Raw genomic sequence first — 12,955 nt, forward strand, 5'->3', positions numbered from 1 at the left:
TGTGTTATAGTTTGTCCTTTAAAGTTCTTCCTAACAGAGCTGGATGCCCAAAACTGGCCTTGCTTCTTGTTGCATGCTTTTTCTTCTCTACCATTAACGCTGTGCAGAATTCAGCAACTAGACTCCGTCCTTGTGTGCCTGCAACAGCCAGCAAGTCCCTGATTTCACTTCCAGATCAGATCTGCTATCTCAAATGATCAGTGAGATTTGTTACCCTCAGCCAGATCACCCGTGTCTGTGTCTCTGGCTCCGGCTCCAGTGGTGTCATGTTCTTCTTGTGTTTACTGTAGTTAAGATTCTCTTTGTGAGCGATAAGGTTCACTAAACAACACAAACTGCTCCTTTAATAGTTATAGTGGTAATGCTATAAATAAATGGATTAGACGATCAGACGTCTACAAAGGAGAAACTCCAGATAACTACATTAATATATATATTAAAAAAAACATAGCATTTTATTCATATAACCAGTACAAAAAAACATCCCTAGTATATTCATGTTTTACAAAATGTTTTATTTGAGTCCATAACGTTAGTTATTTCCCAGCAAACCTTTCTCCAGAGTATTCCCCCAGCTGTGAAAATGCCACCGATTTGGGCTCATTGCTGCTCTGCTCTGTGTTTCCATTGAACGCAGGCCACTCTGTTGTAAGGCCAGTGTATTGCTCAGCGCAAAATGCCGCTCCGCAGTCCTGGACAGCTGGGAAAATCATGGCTTTTGCTTCCCTGTTCGAGCCTGAGGCAGTCTGGTCGTGCAGGGGATTAATTTGTGAATCTTTGGCAACCATGCGTGCCCGGATTGTGTTGAAAATGTCAGACAGTGGCTTTGGATTCGTATCCAGGCTCCTAAAGACACTTTCAGGCAGCTGCATTCGGCTGAGTTTGGGCGGCAGGCGGAGGGGCTGCTGGAGATTGGCTTGGGTCGAGTAAATCTGGTGTACGCCTGGGGGCTGGATGTCCGGGCTGTGACATGGCTGCTGCTGGGGCATCGGGATTCGGCTGCTGAGAGCTTCTGGCAAAGAGGCACACGTGTACTGGAGATTGTCATCAGGCCTGGACAAGATGGGTACAGAGACAATTCAAGCATGTTAGAATACCTTATAATGAACTGAAATAAATACAAGCTATTAAAATAATTATAAACTGTCAATAGTATTTCAAAAGGAGTTCTAGTGAAGCGACAAATCATACAAGGAATAACCAAAGGGTATTAAAAAAAATAAAATTAAAAATGATTCAGCATGTAAAATCATCCAAGCTAGAAAGAAACTATTAGCTTTAAGATGATGCAAAGGAATTAATGTATGAATATACTGATTATTAAATGAGTAAATAATTATATTAATTCTAAATATATTTAAATTTAAAATAAAGCTAACATTTTACTGAATTGAACAATTATATTATGTAAACTTTTAAATTTATAAATTCTATTATGTATTCCATTTTAATTTAATTTTGCATGAAAAAAGCAATGTAATAACTTGATCTTTTGATCAATTAAAAGTAAATAAATTAAATTAAATACATTTAATACTTCGCATGCTAAATGAACGTGATGTGTTAAATAAATAAATAAAACCCAAAACATATCATCCAACTCTATTATTTCTATGAATCATCTCTATTGATTGTATGACATCATCGTCTCACCTCCTGGAGTCTCTGTTCTTGTTGAGTATATACTGGGATTGATGGGAAATGGACTGGTCCAGTCCTTCCTGGCTACAGGCTAATCCAGCACTTCCACACTTAAAGGCTGATAAGAAAGGGTTGGAGACGGACACGGATGTGGTCTTAATGTCCGGCAGACGCACTGCACCAGTGGACTCCACTGAGCTGGACACTTGTTCATCTTCATCTTCGTCCAGCTGAATTGCTGAAAAGAAGAACAATTATTAATAATTATTATTAATGTCATATTCACATTAATGATTCCCTGATAGTTATGTTATTATGCATAATATAAATATATATATATAAATATATATATATATATACACACACATTATGTAGTTTAGATATTTATTTACTTGTTTGTTTGTTTAATTATAATCCTGCATTCTTACAGGGCCCCCTGGTGGCTTGGAAGGTTGCTTACATACAAGATACACAATAAAAATATATATATATATATATACACACACTACCAGTCAAAAGTTTGGACACACCTTCTAATTCCATGGTCTTTCCTGATGTTTATTTCTTTCTACATTGTAAAACAATCCTGAAGGCGGCCGAAATACACAATAATGTCCTTTGAACAGTTGATGTTGAGATATGTCTGCTACTGATGCTCTGTAAAGCCTTCATAACGCCTCTAATCTGAGGTGCTGTTAATTGGTGATTTCTGAGGCTGCTAACTCTAAATGAACTTCTCTGCAGCAGAGGTAAGTTTTGGTCTTGCTTTACTGGGATGGTCTTCATGTGAGCCAGTTTCATCATGGTGCTTGATGGGTTTTGTAAATGCACTTGACAATACTGTTCTTGCAAGAACTATTCCAGAACACCTGACCTTCGTGTCTTAAAATAACAACTGACTGTTGTCGTTACATATGGATTACTTAAGCCCATGTGTGTTATTTCATAGTGTTGAAATCTCCAGTATTGTTCTAGAATGTAGAAAATAAATCCCTAAACAAAAAAACATTGAATTAAGAGGTGTGTCCAAACTTTTGACTGGTAGTGTGTGTGTGTATGTATATATATTTATATAAATATTTCTGTATTGCAAATAAAATAATGGAATTAAACTTTTTTTTAATGTACTTTTTTTCCTTCCTCTGTATTTAGTCTACATAAAAATCCATTTCCAGGATGTGTTAAGGCAGGGGAAGATCTAAAACAACATAGGAAAATTAAAGACCAGCTAAATACCCATTAGTTTATTATAATTATATAAATTGCATATTTATACTTCATCTAAAGAGCATGTTAAAATGAGGTGTAAAATATTAGTATAAGGTATAAAACTCTGGAGAATGTCTACACAGATACTCAATGTAAAGTAACAGAATTACAGTGTTAAAAAATTGGATTTTAATTTTATTTATATCATGGGGCCAGTGAAAGGTTTCATTTTCATGTCTCAGGTTTATGATGTCACTAAACGACGATTACCAATATAATAAGATTTTAAAAGGAATAGAGGTTTGGGGTTTTTTTACTATTTGTACATCATCATCATCATTTAAAGAATCTTTATCCAAAATTTTGTAACCATGTATGTATAATTGTGGTGTGTGTGTATGACTCTTTACAGATACCTTGCTGATTTTGTGTCCTGTTTGGTTGCTGCCCTGAAACTGACCTCTGACTCATATCCTTGTCTCTAAACCTAATTGGGATGAAAGCATAAAGATTTCCCATATGTCTTTCCAGTTACAAGAAAATTTGCTTGTACGCGTAGTCTTGTACATCGGTCACCTCTTCCTGCTGAGTCCGTTGTCACGAAAGCCTTTGGCGAAGGGGTTGTTGTCGATCTTCAGCTTGGTGATCTGGTAGAGAAAGGACAGATGTGTCACCACCTCTGGATGAATGAACACATGTTGATTCATCTGAATGTCCAAACACTGAGAAGAATCCATCGAATGACTGAGGACACCTCAACAACATTGACCCAGGTCTCAAACCATAGCTCTGGTCACATGTTAACCACTAGATGGCACTTTGACCTTCACCATTTCTCATCAGTCTTTCTCTTTGCTTTTAAATATTAAATGGCAATCATGTTTAAGAGACCATTTCCATTTACTGCTAATGAATAAGTCAATATGAATTAGATTTTCCGTATATAAAATTGCAGTGGCTATAAATATAGCCTCAGGTACATCCATAGCTGTGTGTTAAACAGATCATGAAGGTTGTATAACTGAGGTCACCTCTTGGTTCTGGTAGGATGTGACTGCTATGAAGGCTGCCTCTGGGAAGGTAAATCGTAGGTATCCGCCACTGTGGCCTCCACACGGGTCTGGAGCCTGTACTATATGTAGACGAGGCTGGTATTTGTGCATGGAATGAAGCACCACCTGTTGGAAAGTGAAAAAGACATCAATACATGGACGGTGTGGCTCCAAATATATACACTGTAATATACACCGATCAGCCATAACATTATGACCACTGACAGGTGAAGTGACTGATGATCTCCTCATCATGGCACCTGTTAGTGGGTGGGATATATTAGGCAGCAAGTGAACATTTTGTCCTCAAAGTTGATGTGTTAGAAGCAGGAAAAATGGACAAGCGTAAGGATTTAATTGCGATGGCTAGACGACTGGATCAGAGCATCTCCAAAACTGTAGCTCTTGTGGGGTGTTCCCGGTCTGCAGTGGTCAGTATCTATCAAAAGTGGTCCAAGGAAGGAACAGTGGTGAACCGGTGACAGGGTCATGGACGGCCAAGCCTCACTGATGCACGTGGGGAGAGAAGGCTGGCCCGTGTGATCCGATCCAACAGACGAGCTACTGTTGCTCAAAACGCTGAAGAAGTTAATGCTGGTTCTGATAGAAAGGTGTCAGAATACACAGTGTATGACGGGTCAGGGCTGTTTTAGCGGCAAAAGGCGGAACAACACAATATTAGGCAGGTGGTCATAATGTTATGCATGGTCAGTGTATGACTCAGTGTATTATGTTTTTATTTATTCCATTTTGTAGCACTGGGTTCTAATTTGTGCGTCTTCCAACATTATCTTGTTCCACTTCTTCACACATTTAAGTTCAGTTTAAAGATAACACTTCATAAACCTTCTGAGCCAAAACAACGCAGTATGGTGTCCCTCAAGGTTTTGTTTTGCTTCCATTCTACCTTTAATATACAACCCCTGAGACTTGCAAGTGAAAAACAAAAAAATGAAACAGATCTGTTCCTTCTCTAAGCACTGAATTCTGGCCAGAACATTGTGGCTGATTTTACTTTTGAGGTTTTATGGCTGTCATGTAAAAGCATGTCCAGTTAAAGGCCTGGGTGTAGCTTCTGGTGCTTGTTTATCATTTCATTCCCAGTGATAGATCTATTTCAATAATTCATTATTGTTGATGTAGCTGTTGAGTTATTGTGCTTTCTTTTAGTAAAAATGGATATTATAAATGTCTAAGAGTTTTACAAACAGTTTAATTTTATGCTGTTAGATATAATAATAATAATAACATGATTATAATAGTGAGCTTCACTACTATAATGCTAAAAAAAAAAAGAGTTTAAGGTGTGTTAAGATGAGTGTCCTCACCAGGCCTTTAGAGTTGAGTGTATTGTTGGTGAGCTTGAGTTTATGGAAGGAGATAGGATACTGCATCCACCTTTCTCCCAAAGCGGGTGAGTCTGGATGGATGAAGAAGCGGTTCGGAAGGTGGGGATCGGACTTGCCGCTCACCTCCCAGAGATCCCCGTTCCACTGCACAGAGGACGGTCATTAAAAACCGAGAAGAGTTGACCAATAGATATACAGCAAAACAGGATGAAAACGTCAAACTGAACTTTGTAGGCTTGTATTTCTACAGGCTAAGTTCTTTTTGTGCTGCTGTAATTCAAAGCTTTTCCTTCGGTTTATATTTCTAGATAACAAACTAATGAATCAATGTAAATTCAAACGAAAGAATAGATTTATTCTTTAGCTGTATGCAGCTAGTCATTTAAATACCATTATATTATAATATATTAAAAGCACAGTGCACGCTGTTGATATTGTGAGTCTCGGTTGCTGAATTAATAATTCGAAATGAAATGAATAGATAAACAAGATAGAAAACAAAGGCATGAATAAATGAGAGAAATATGTATTGAAATATATGGAGGTATTAAGCTCATGGTAAGGCATTTGTAAGTGTGTGTGTGTGTGTGTGTGTACTGAAGGGAAGGGCTGGGAGTTACCTTGTACTTGTTATTATCAAACGGCACCATGTCCATCATCAGCACATACTTGACTTTGGGGTTCAGCCCCATGACTGTGACTCTGCAGCTGGGAAACATGCGTCTATAGAAATCAACACGACAGGGAGAAATAAAACACGATTAAAACCACGGACATGATTCACGCCGACACGGTTATAATTAGTCTGCAAACTGAAGCCTGCCGGAACGAGATGTATTTTTATTGAAAGTTATTAAACGTTGATTACGAAGCATGGTGCAGACGACTTTGTACACGAAATATTATCGTGCACAAATTGGAAATATGGTTTACGATACATTATTAAACAAGGAATGATGTTAATGATTAAACAGCTGCTCTTCGGGGTTATTTATCAGTTACAATGTAGTGTTGGTGACCATTTTATTACGAACCCCTTGTCATTCACACGGCTGTCCAATTAAAACAGGTCAAGAGATTCATTTAATGTTTGCATCAAACATTGAAGCGTAGCATGGTTGTTGGTGGAGGTTTAGAATGTCAGCAACTGACAAGATTTTAATCTTTAGGGTTTACACAGGATAGTGTGGGAGAAAAAACATACATTAAGCAGCGGTTCTGATGGATGAAACGCCTTGCTGATGAGAGAGGTCAGAGGAGAAAGGCCAGACTGGTTTGAGCTAACAGGAAGTTTATGGTAACTTGCGTTAATGGCTACTTGAGCAGAAAAGTGTCTCGGAGCACACAACACACAGATCTTCAAGGTTTGATAGGCTTGAAGAGCATAAGACTAGAAGGTTACACTCCTGTCAGAAAACTGAGGGGCTTTACCAAACCTGGACATCAAAACACTCATGATTTATGGGTAATTGCATGAATGTACAGTTGTACATGCCTAACTTAATGTTTTGATTCATATTTGACTTTCTTTTTATTCATGAGAGTCTTTTATTATTGTCCATGTCCCTCTGTTCCGGTGCTTTAAATAGGAGTGTTAAAAAAATGTAAGAAATCTTATAAGAATAGCTATAAAGTTTACACACTCAAAATCTCTATATGGACTGAATGATTTGAGGGGAAATTCTGACTGTCTTCACCTAGACGATATGACTCAGTAACCTCACACACACACTATGATTCATTCAATGGAAAGGACAACATGATGACCAACATCATCAGGAGAGATATTAACATGGATATAAGAACAGCTTCCCACTTGAAAATCTCTAGCCTTGGGACTCGAATAACTGGAGCTGTGATGATGTTTAGGAGACGATACTCAAGTATTTTGTCCTCATAATCAGCCATAATAACACAGACATTCACGTAATATCTAATTTTGTGGACTTTATGAAGTCAGCAAGTCTCCAGAACTCCAATTACACACCACTTTCATGCAATCAGACTATTTAGAGAGCTTGCCAAAAGGCTTGTTGTCAAACCACCAGCATTAGTTACTGGAGTTAACATTATTGCATTATTTGACTGGTTTCTAAGGTGGGAGAGTGAGGGCTATTGTATAAAGTGTTGTAGATCTGTTTTCTTTACCTAAACGATAAGACTTAGTAACCTCAATTACATATAAACAAGGTTTTTTTGACTACAGAATGCTACTGAATGCCTGAGTATGGGCTAGTGCAGGTTAAACTCACTCCCCTGATCTCTAGAGGTGCACTAGTGACTGATGCTAGTGGCTATAGTCTTTAGCCTCCTTGTTAGTGCGTCCGACTCCCATGCCGGAGACCCGCTCGGAGCGGGTGCGAGTAGGACGTGGGGGGGTTACATTGGTGCCGTGACCCAGATGGGAGTGAGGATTAGGGGGGTGAGTGTAACATAGGCCAGCGGTAGGTGCTGTGCGGGTAAACCTCAGTCCCCTGATCTGAAGAGGCATGCTAGTGGCTGCAGTCATTTGCCTCCATGCTGGAGACCCGGGTTTGAGACCCGCTTGGAGCAGGTGCGAGTAAGACCACTACAGATTCTGTTGGTCTACAGAATACACAAATTGCAAAGATGCTTATGGCACCACTTGTGTTTTTGAGAAAACAATATTTTTATGAATTTTCATTTAATAGTTTTACCTCAAATATTTTTTGAGTCTGTGGATAATTTCAATATTTTACCAACTTTTTCTTTTATTCGTTTTTCCCAAAAGGGGTGCTGATAATTCTGAAGAGCACTGTATAATTATTTGGACAGCTTTATTTACCACTTGAAGATGTGCATTTTTATAGTCGAGAGACCTGAAGAGCATAAACAACACTCTGAGATTCACCATTGGATTTGTCAAGTGATTACTTAAAGAAAATTCCTTCTAACATCAACATGACCTAGTACTAGAAATTCCAAGCAACAAACAGAACCACTTCAGACTTAGATTAGTTACCTGCCCGTTTTAGTGATGAGCATCTCAGTGCCAACGCTGTTAAATTTCTCCCACAATTCTCTGCCCTGCAGCGATGCATGAACTGGAAGTGACATCAACTCTGCTTCACTACAGCTTGCCTGGCAACCCGAATTCATCTGTCCTGTTCAATAAAAAGGGACGAGATTTTTATTTAGCGGAAAAAACCCAGACATACTCTATATTTCATGTTTAGTCTGAGTTCTGAATGCCACAACATTCAGAAATAAATTGTCAGATGTTTTGCCATAAAGTCACAAATACAAGAGACAAAATATTATGTCTGCAGGACCATGATACAAGACAAAACAAAAAATGTACAGTGTTTACAACAAGAGTAAAAACACTGCTGGATATTTCAGCATTGTTGTAAGGTGACCCCCGGGTGTCTATAATCTTTAAGAATGTGCATCACTTACCTTGTGGATAGCATCCATAACTCTTGGTCAGTGGATTAAGTGGATAAGGGTAGTCCTCGTGGACATACATGGCCTTGAAGCTGGAGTCTCTGACCACTCTGGATTGTGAGTGCAGCAGTCAGCTGTGGAGCTGTGATGTGATGTAGCTCTTCCCAGGTGGACACCCACCCTCTGCTCATGTGAAAAAGGTGTGTAATGTTGGCTAGAACATCAATCCCAAGCTCTTTGATCTGCCTTCTTGGTTCACAGTTTGGGCCTCGTCCTGGTCATGGAGGTGTCTGGGAACTCCACTTTCCTGTTTTTAGGGAGAAGGGGGAACCTTACTTCAGAAGCCCCTCAGCCCCCCACAAATGCCTCATGAGGTGCTAATCACCCAAGCAGTTTGTCCCCTTATTACTGCAGGAAGCTAGGTGCTGTCCATGCCACTTTATTAGCTCTGGGTAAAACATGTCCTTTTGGCCTGTTCTCAGATCAGCTGTCCCAGGCCAAGCCCTAGGTTTATGCATTCTATCCAATGTCAAGATTGATCCGAGACCAACAACAAAAGGCAACTTCCACCAAAAGCCTCTTTATTGGCCAGGCCTAGACAGGAGGCCTACAAGAAATACTTGTAAATGGTAGGAAGTGTGGATAGTGACACTTGAACACAAGAGCGTTTTTTCCACCTCATTGTCTCTGGCTAGATCAACCATGTCAAAGACACGGATCCACCAATTCAAACTCCTCATGGTTTAGTCACAACTAATAAAACTTGCCATTGGACATTCATTCAAACCTATGGACAACATGGTTACCAAAGGCAGCAGGAGAAATATTAACATATCAAAAAACTGTAGCCTTTTTTTGATATCATCTTAAGTTTAAAGTAAAATTCTGAAGAAATGTTGTTGTATTGACTACATCCTAAAGTCATGGTCTAGTATATAGTTCCTAATTTAACTGGGACAAACACCAAAATCCCACAAAATGATTGGATTTCCATTTACAATAATTATTGAATATGTCATATTACTGTGATTTTCTGCTTAAAATAGAAGAACTAATAGTGTTTAAGGAAAGTTAACACTAATTCAGTATAGTATATAGGTCATGCCAACATTTATTAAAGGAAGATTTCAGTAAAGGTTTTTCCTCCGTCCTATTTTAAAATAACCACTCCATCATGGTTTGTTTAATTGTGGATCCAGAGCCTATTCTGGGGACACTGGCATCCCTCTCTGAGCCAGGTAGGATACCAGTCCATTACACTGAACCATGAACACACATTTCCACATAAAATCATTTAACATAACCAATCAATCTACATACACTATATTGCCAAAGTTTTGGGACACCCCTCCAAATCATTGAATTCAGGTGTCGTTTTTCAGGGGATGGCCTCGGCCCCTTAGTTCCAGTAAAAGGAAATCTTAATGCTTCAGCTTCATACCAAGACATTTTGGACAATTTCATGCTCCCAACTTCGTGGGAACAGTTTGGGGACGACCCCTTCCTGTTCCAACATGACTGGACACCAGTGTACAAAGCAAGGTCCATAAAGACATGGATGAGTGAGTTTGGTGTGGAGGAATTTCTGACCTCACAAATGCAATTCTAGAGGAATGGGTCAAAAATTCCCATAAACACACTCCTAAACCTTGTAGAAAGTCTTCCCACAAGATTTGAAGCTGTTAAAGCTGCAAAGGGTGGGCCAACTCCATATTAAATTCATGTGCATGTAAAGGCAGACGTCCCAGTTTTGGCCTGGCTCGCAGTCTCCGCTCTAACTCATCCCAAAGGTGTTCTATCAGGTTGAGGTCAGGACTCTGTGAAGTTCCTCCACACCAAACTCGCTCATCCATGTCTTTATGGACCTTGATTTGTGCACTGGTGCGCAGTCATGTTGGAACAGACCCCCAAACTTTTGGCAATATAGTATACATGTTTTGGAACTGAGGGAGGAAACCACAGAACCCAGAGAAACCCATGTGAACACAGTGTAAACATGTGAAACATCTTACAGACATGAGATGAAAATATATCTATAATCATCTAAGGTAGATTAGATTTAGACTATATTAAATCACTAACAGTAAAAGTTTAAAGGTAAAGATGGTCTTGTCCACTTGACCTCATGTCCTCATGCAGGCCAGTAGGAATATCCTTCCTGTGTAAGCGATCTCTGTTTCATGGAAAACGTTCACTGATTTAAGCAAGCAGATAAAGTTGCAGTGCCAGCGTTGGTACGTTCTGGTGCGACTCTGATAGGACTCTCCTTTTGCTTATCTGCCTGGCCCATATCTGTCCATCCCCACTCACCCCACCCAAGCTGAAGAGCCTACAGCCACCACATGCAACTGGGGTCACTCCCAATGTCAGCCTATAGTCCTGCTAATGCAGGACACAGAGATGTGCGCTGATCTGGGATCAGGTTGGGTTTACGAGGAACTGTGAAGGGCAACAGAAGGAGAAAGGTCCTAAAGTGATAGCAGACTTGTGTTAACACTAAATGCCTGTATTCATATTCCTATTTCATGTTAGTTGTATTATTGTACCACACATGTTATAAGATTTAGTCATCTGTGTTGGACCTTTAGGTTCTAGGTAACATCCTGTGACTGCAGTTTTCAGCTTTTTGGCATTGACAGAGGGGGCAATAAAATAAAACAACAATAAAATGAAAAGAAATATCTATTATATCTATTATATTTTCCAAAAGGAGTCTCCAATATCATTTGGAAAAGGTTTCTGGGTTCCTCAAAGGGTTCTACATTGTGGGATTGGGAAACACTCTGTTCCACTTAGAACCTTTAGGGATGCCACCAAACCTGACAATCGAAAAGAGCTTACAAACTCCAAAAGGTTCTAGATCCGACTGTTAAGCAGCCTCTGAGGAACCTTTGTGAGTCTCATCATACATTCAGTTTAAGGAGAATAAATATGAATATAAAGAGAGAAAAAAATTCTATTAAGAGTTAAAAACTCAGGTTTCAAAGACAGATCAGCTGACTGGAAAAAATTTGTTTTTGTAAATTTCTTGATCTCTCCACCCATTCTCCAAAACCCAAGCTTTTCTGTAATCAAAACAATGAACTGCATAACAAAAAGCTAAACAGTTCACTTCATGTCTCTGTAACCTGCATGTCTTTAGCCCATTAGAGGAAGAGAAAATATTCAGCTTTGGAACTGAAATGTTATAAAACATATCTAATAAACTGACTCATTAGCTTCTAACTTCTTTTTTTTTTTTGGTCCAGTTCCAGGTTCAACTGGAGTGATATGAAGGTGTGTCCATCCACATGTAAAAGCACACCAGAGTCAGGAGTTACTGTTCAAGGGTTGATAGAGGACAGGAACCCGATTGGTTGAAAGGCGAGAAAGGAGAGACCAGATAAGAGTGAGACAACCCTCGTGTCATCACCATATGCAAATGAGTAAAGGTCATTAAAGCGCTGAGGGAAGGGGGTAATCCGACAGAACTCTCGGAGGGACGCTGGACAGAACGGAGACACCGAGCCTGCAGTCAAATAAAGAGGAAGCAAAGACGACAGGGAAGGTGTCAAGCGAGTGTAATTAAGCTGGGTGTTAACACCTACTTCAAGGGGACTCGAAAACAAGTGACCTTAAGGTGAGCAAAGTAACTAAGGAGAAGTGAACGACTGCGTGTCAGTTTTGGCAGCCAATTAAACTGTTGATGAATTAGGCTGCATGTATGTATGAGCTCAGGGCTTAGGGTTGAAGGGTTTTCTGAAGGATAATTTGAAGTATCAAATATTTTTTTTTCTGTTTTCTTTACAGGAATCATCCGGAAATTTCTCACACTAAGACTCCCGAGATCTTAAATTGTCTTCTGGACAGGATATCATCATATACTGTAAGTTCATTATGGAGACACTACAGTATAGATGATGTACTATCCAGGGCGGCATTCCTCCTCCTGTGGGATAACACACACACACACACACACTGTCTCTGTGAATGAGGGAGGCGGTTAAACCGTTACCATTACTGAGTTTAGTAATGGTAAGGGTTCTCTTGCCTTTTCTCACTGGCGTCGACCATCAGAACCACCAAATGGAATTAACTTCAGTATGAATGTTTTCCTAAATGTACTGCATTGTACTAATTTCTTCTTGATTTCCTACATATATATTTATTGCAAAACAACACGTCCTTATATAATGACGATAAAGTTATCCCTGTTAATCTATGCCGGAAATTAAGCATTTATAAAACTCTTTTGATTTGCATGCTGTCTGTACCGTATTTATGATTAAAACGTCATAAAAATAGTGCGTCAACACA

At 39.3% G+C, this 12,955-nt stretch overlaps 1 protein-coding gene and 1 long non-coding RNA gene across 2 annotated transcripts; one reads left to right on the forward strand and one right to left on the reverse strand.

The window, feature by feature from the left end:
* Positions 1-19: 19 nt before the first annotated feature.
* Positions 20-10,131, reverse strand: tbx16l (T-box transcription factor 16, like). The gene is made up of 9 exons (XM_058382699.1): positions 8,672-10,131; positions 8,235-8,376; positions 5,872-5,974; positions 5,231-5,395; positions 3,882-4,028; positions 3,427-3,497; positions 3,267-3,337; positions 1,654-1,879; positions 20-1,053 (listed from the first exon to the last, which is right to left on the reverse strand). Exons 1-9 carry the CDS (start codon positions 8,739-8,741, stop codon positions 537-539), a joined length of 1,512 nt encoding a protein of 503 aa, XP_058238682.1. The 5' UTR covers positions 8,742-10,131; the 3' UTR covers positions 20-536.
* Positions 10,132-11,920: 1,789 nt separating this feature from the next.
* On the forward strand, positions 11,921-12,900 carry LOC131348087 (uncharacterized). Its single transcript, XR_009203885.1, has 2 exons — positions 11,921-12,278; positions 12,449-12,900. It is a non-coding gene; the product is annotated as an uncharacterized LOC131348087 (long non-coding RNA).
* The last annotated feature ends 55 nt before the right edge of the window (positions 12,901-12,955 follow it).

Source organism: Hemibagrus wyckioides, linkage group LG28, assembly GCF_019097595.1.
Source record: "Hemibagrus wyckioides isolate EC202008001 linkage group LG28, SWU_Hwy_1.0, whole genome shotgun sequence".
NCBI classification, from domain to species: domain Eukaryota; kingdom Metazoa; phylum Chordata; class Actinopteri; order Siluriformes; family Bagridae; genus Hemibagrus; species Hemibagrus wyckioides.

Excerpts from the sequence above, each read along its gene's own strand:
- tbx16l (XM_058382699.1), bottom strand. The coding sequence starts at position 8,741 with ATGTATGTCCACGAGGACTACCCTTATCCACTTAATCCACTGACCAAG. Across the intron at positions 5,975-8,234 it reads CTCATCACTAAAACGGGCAG|ACGCATGTTTCCCAGCTGCA; the intron begins GTAACTAATCTA and ends TGATTTCTATAG. Across the intron at positions 5,396-5,871 it reads TTGATAATAACAAGTACAAG|TGGAACGGGGATCTCTGGGA; the intron begins GTAACTCCCAGC and ends TCCTCTGTGCAG.